Consider the following 3682-nt stretch of genomic DNA (forward strand, 5'->3'; position numbering starts at 1 on the left):
AATGTGTTAACTTAAACTTCCATTTTAAAAAGCCAGGACATTCAATTCTTCTAAATCCTCCGGTTTACGAATGTGGGTCGTTGTGTTTCTGTACCCGTGATTCAAAATACCAGGGGATGGACTGATCTTGCTGCACAATATCATGCCCGTATTGCCAGCACGAAAAAGGATGCCAAGCTTTACATAGCAAAGGGCAGCCTGAGATGGTTTAGGGAGAAGAAAAAACTGGGACATGGAAGTCTGTCAGTTTATTTTTTAACTATTAACTGCTTCAAAGGGGATTAGATGTATTTATGGAGGACTATGATATCACTGGGAAAAGGTGAGGGCAAGAGGAGAAGGGGACGAAAGAGGACGAGATGGTCGGACAGTGTCACTGAAGTGACCAACATGACTTTGACCCAACTCTGGGAGGCCGTGGAAGACAGGAGGGCCTGGCATGCTCTGGTCCATGGGGTCACGAAGAGTCGGACTTAACGAGTAAACAACAAAAACATGACATCACTGGCAACTTATTTGAAGGCCTGTATATCACATCCAGTATTAATACACCTCTGTAAGTGAATTACTGTGGAACAAGAACCTGAAGGAGGTGAGACAGGGAACTTTGGGCGCCATCTCTTGGGCACCTGCTGGAGAAGGTGAGGCTGGGAACAGCCGAACATCTATTTGTCCAAAGAATGAACTGGGACGAACTGACGAACCAGGAGTTTGTGCCCATCTCTCTAACATGTGTCACTTAATGAGGTCTTTGTGCTTCTTGTTACTTGAATCTCACCCTTAATTCAAAATGAAAAACTAATCAGAAGTAATACGGGATGAGATACAAATGCCTATAGCTCTCCCCTAATATTCATGTTCACACATTCACAAGTATGTTCTGCCTTCCCCCTTTGCATCAAGTTACAAGTATTGGTGACAATGAGTTCATACAGTTTCTGGTGGACCCTAAATTCTGCCTCTGGTTGATTCTTGGTTCTGCCTTAGCACCTACTGTGTTTTACTAGTTTGTGATGAATTGCCACGAGGAACAGCACAAAGCTCATAAGAATGGGGATATGTGGTCAGTCCAACTCTAGCTTTTTGGTGATGTTTTGTCACTTCTCCTGGCAGCTGGAAACGGAAAGCCCGTAGCAGAGTGGTGAAGAAGGCAAAAAATTCAGCTCTTGCCAACTGCTCTTCCAAACTCACAGAGTCACCTGTGGAAGAGAAAAAGGGAAGGCAGGAAAATGAGACATTGTTATGCAGTGGGTTCCTCAGAGCATTCATTCAGATCATCAACCAGGTTCGAGTTAAGCACAGAATTCGAGACGGTAGCTATCCAAGAAAGCTGACCAAATATTCTTTTGTTCTTTGAAACAATTGCCCTACATGAATCTCATTCAACCCATCCAGAAAAACATGGCAATAAATCACAACCTTCTACTTACCCGCTCCAAACAAAAGAAATTCTTTTCTAGCTACAAATTTAGCATCCGTGTCCAAAAAATGATTTGGGTTGAATTCTTCTGGTGTCTTCCATTGCTTTGGATCAAGAAGAATGGAATTCAGGTTTGGATTAATAAAAGTACCCTGGAAGGAAGAAACAGATGATTCAAGATGCATTTGGATCAGCATAGTTTGGCTTTATTCTTCACCGTCTCAATATTAAGATTTGTCTGTTTCTAGGCTTCATCTACCTGGAATGCTCAGACTCTCTTTCTTTCATCAGCGTTGCAGCTCTGATTTGATGAAAACCAAACAGATTTGGTTGCATTAATTTTTAAAGGAAAACTATATACAGTTAAATTGCATGCTGTTTGCTTCAGATGACCCTTCTCTACATATGAAGGGCAACGAAACAGGCAAGGCTAAGATCCTCGCTCTCCTCAAAAGTTCAGGATAAATTTATCCAAATTTAACTCGTTAAGGCATATTTTTGTTTCAAATCCTCATTTCTGAATGTGACTGCTGATGCAAAAAGGGGAGAAAATTCTGTGTAAATGTATTTTAATAAGTAATTGTTGGATAGTAGAAAGATATTCAGGGGCAATTTATTAGAGACTGAAGTGCTTCTTGGGTCCCGATGATCAACTAGTCACCAGATGTTACACCACACATATGTTCAGAGATGATGTACACTATTTCCTAGATGGGAACTCCCTTTATGATCCTGCCCAGGGTCTCTCAGTCCCACCACCTTCACAATTGCATCTGATGGGGAACATGGGAGAGGGCCTTCTCTGTGGCTGCTCCCAGACTCTGGAACTCCCTCCCAATGGAGCCCAGGCTGGCCCCATCTTGGATATGTCCTTCCACAAGCAGGCAAAGACCTTTCTCTTCAGGTAGGTTTTTTCTTAATAACCTGCTGTTTTTTTTTCTCAGAATAGAGCCATTATATGTCTGTTATTTTAAATATGTTTTGGTAGTAATTTACTGTTTTTAGATCTTAATACTGTTTATTTTTTAATACTTAAGCCACCTTGAGTTCTTTTTCGGAGAAAGATGGGACGTCCATCCATCCATCCATTCATCCATCCAGCCATCCATCCATCCATCCAGACAGACAGACAGACAGACAGACAGACAGACAGACAGACAGACAGACAGACAGACAGACAGACAGACAGACATCGACTAACCCATCCATCCATCCATCCATCCATCCATCCATCCATCCATCCATCCATCCATCCATCCATCCATCCATCCATCCATCCATCCATCCATCAGTAGATTTCACTTGCCCATCAGCTTCATCACACAAAGAAGGTGAGTAGTGGCAGAACCTTCTCAGTTGTGTCTTCAAGAAGTCTCTACTCAAGGTTCTAAGGTGACCTGAGAATCAGCCGTGGCCACCACACACCATCTGACATGAATGACTGTTTGTGAGTGGGTAAATCCATCTGTGCTAGAACCTGGAGAAGTGCTTCCTGAAAATGCTGGCTCATTTCCAGAGTGAAAGAGACTTGCTAAAAGAGGGTTTTTGCATAGGGAAGGACCTCACAAACTTTACTAGAGAGCCATTAATCCATGGTAACTGTTGGGAATATACCTTGGGAATGAGAAAACCAAGGATATTCACATCTCTTGCCCATTGTCGGACGATCCTGAATAGGAAGGCGTATTTGACACGTAGGATCTCATGGATGACGGCGCTTGTGTAAGGCAATTTGTGCCAGTCTTGGTGGGAGAAGGCCTGAGATGGACCAAAAACATCTTCCATCTCCTTGTAGACTTTATCTGAAGAAAATAGTGAAAGGGGAAACTGCCAATCCCTTTATTCTGAACAATCAAATCATCTCAAGCAACAACGGACAGAAAGGTATTCCATCGCTAATGAGTTCAAACTTTTCTGTTAACAGGTATTAACTTGCAGAAACCTTTCTGTTTACTTCATCTAAAGCACTGGTTCTTAACCTTGGGTTACTCAGGAGTTTTGGACTGCAACTCCCAGAAGCCTTCACCACCAGCTGTCCTGACTGGGGTTTCTGGGAGTTGCAGTTCAAAAGCATTCGAGTAACAAAGGTTAAGAACCACTGATCTAAAGTATACTTAATTGGACTATAATAGTAATAAGAATCATCTTCCCTCACATCAATTCTATATGGGAACTTTTTTTCAGGGTGTGCAAGAAAGTTCGGTCTAGAGTCTGATGTAGAGCAGTATGGTGGTGGAGTCTGAGAGAGACATCTGAGAGAGA

At 42.4% G+C, this 3682-nt stretch overlaps 1 protein-coding gene across 1 annotated transcript in view; it reads right to left on the bottom strand.

Moving 5' to 3' along the window:
- Positions 1–236: 236 nt before the first annotated feature.
- The window catches only part of LOC110091592 (cytochrome P450 2J6), a 15457-nt gene continuing 12011 nt past the window's right edge, over positions 237–3682 (bottom strand). Inside the window, exons 7-9 of the mRNA XM_072993278.2 lie at positions 3035–3222; positions 1431–1572; positions 237–1199 (exon numbers count right to left, since the gene is read on the bottom strand). Coding sequence (XP_072849379.2) covers positions 991–1199; positions 1431–1572; positions 3035–3222 — 539 coding nt within the window. The 3' untranslated portion in view covers positions 237–990. The remainder of the gene's footprint in view (positions 1200–1430; positions 1573–3034; positions 3223–3682) is intronic.

The sequence above is a fragment of the Pogona vitticeps genome, chromosome 3 (assembly GCF_051106095.1).
Source record: "Pogona vitticeps strain Pit_001003342236 chromosome 3, PviZW2.1, whole genome shotgun sequence".
In the NCBI taxonomy this organism is placed as follows: Eukaryota; Metazoa; Chordata; class Lepidosauria; order Squamata; family Agamidae; genus Pogona; species Pogona vitticeps.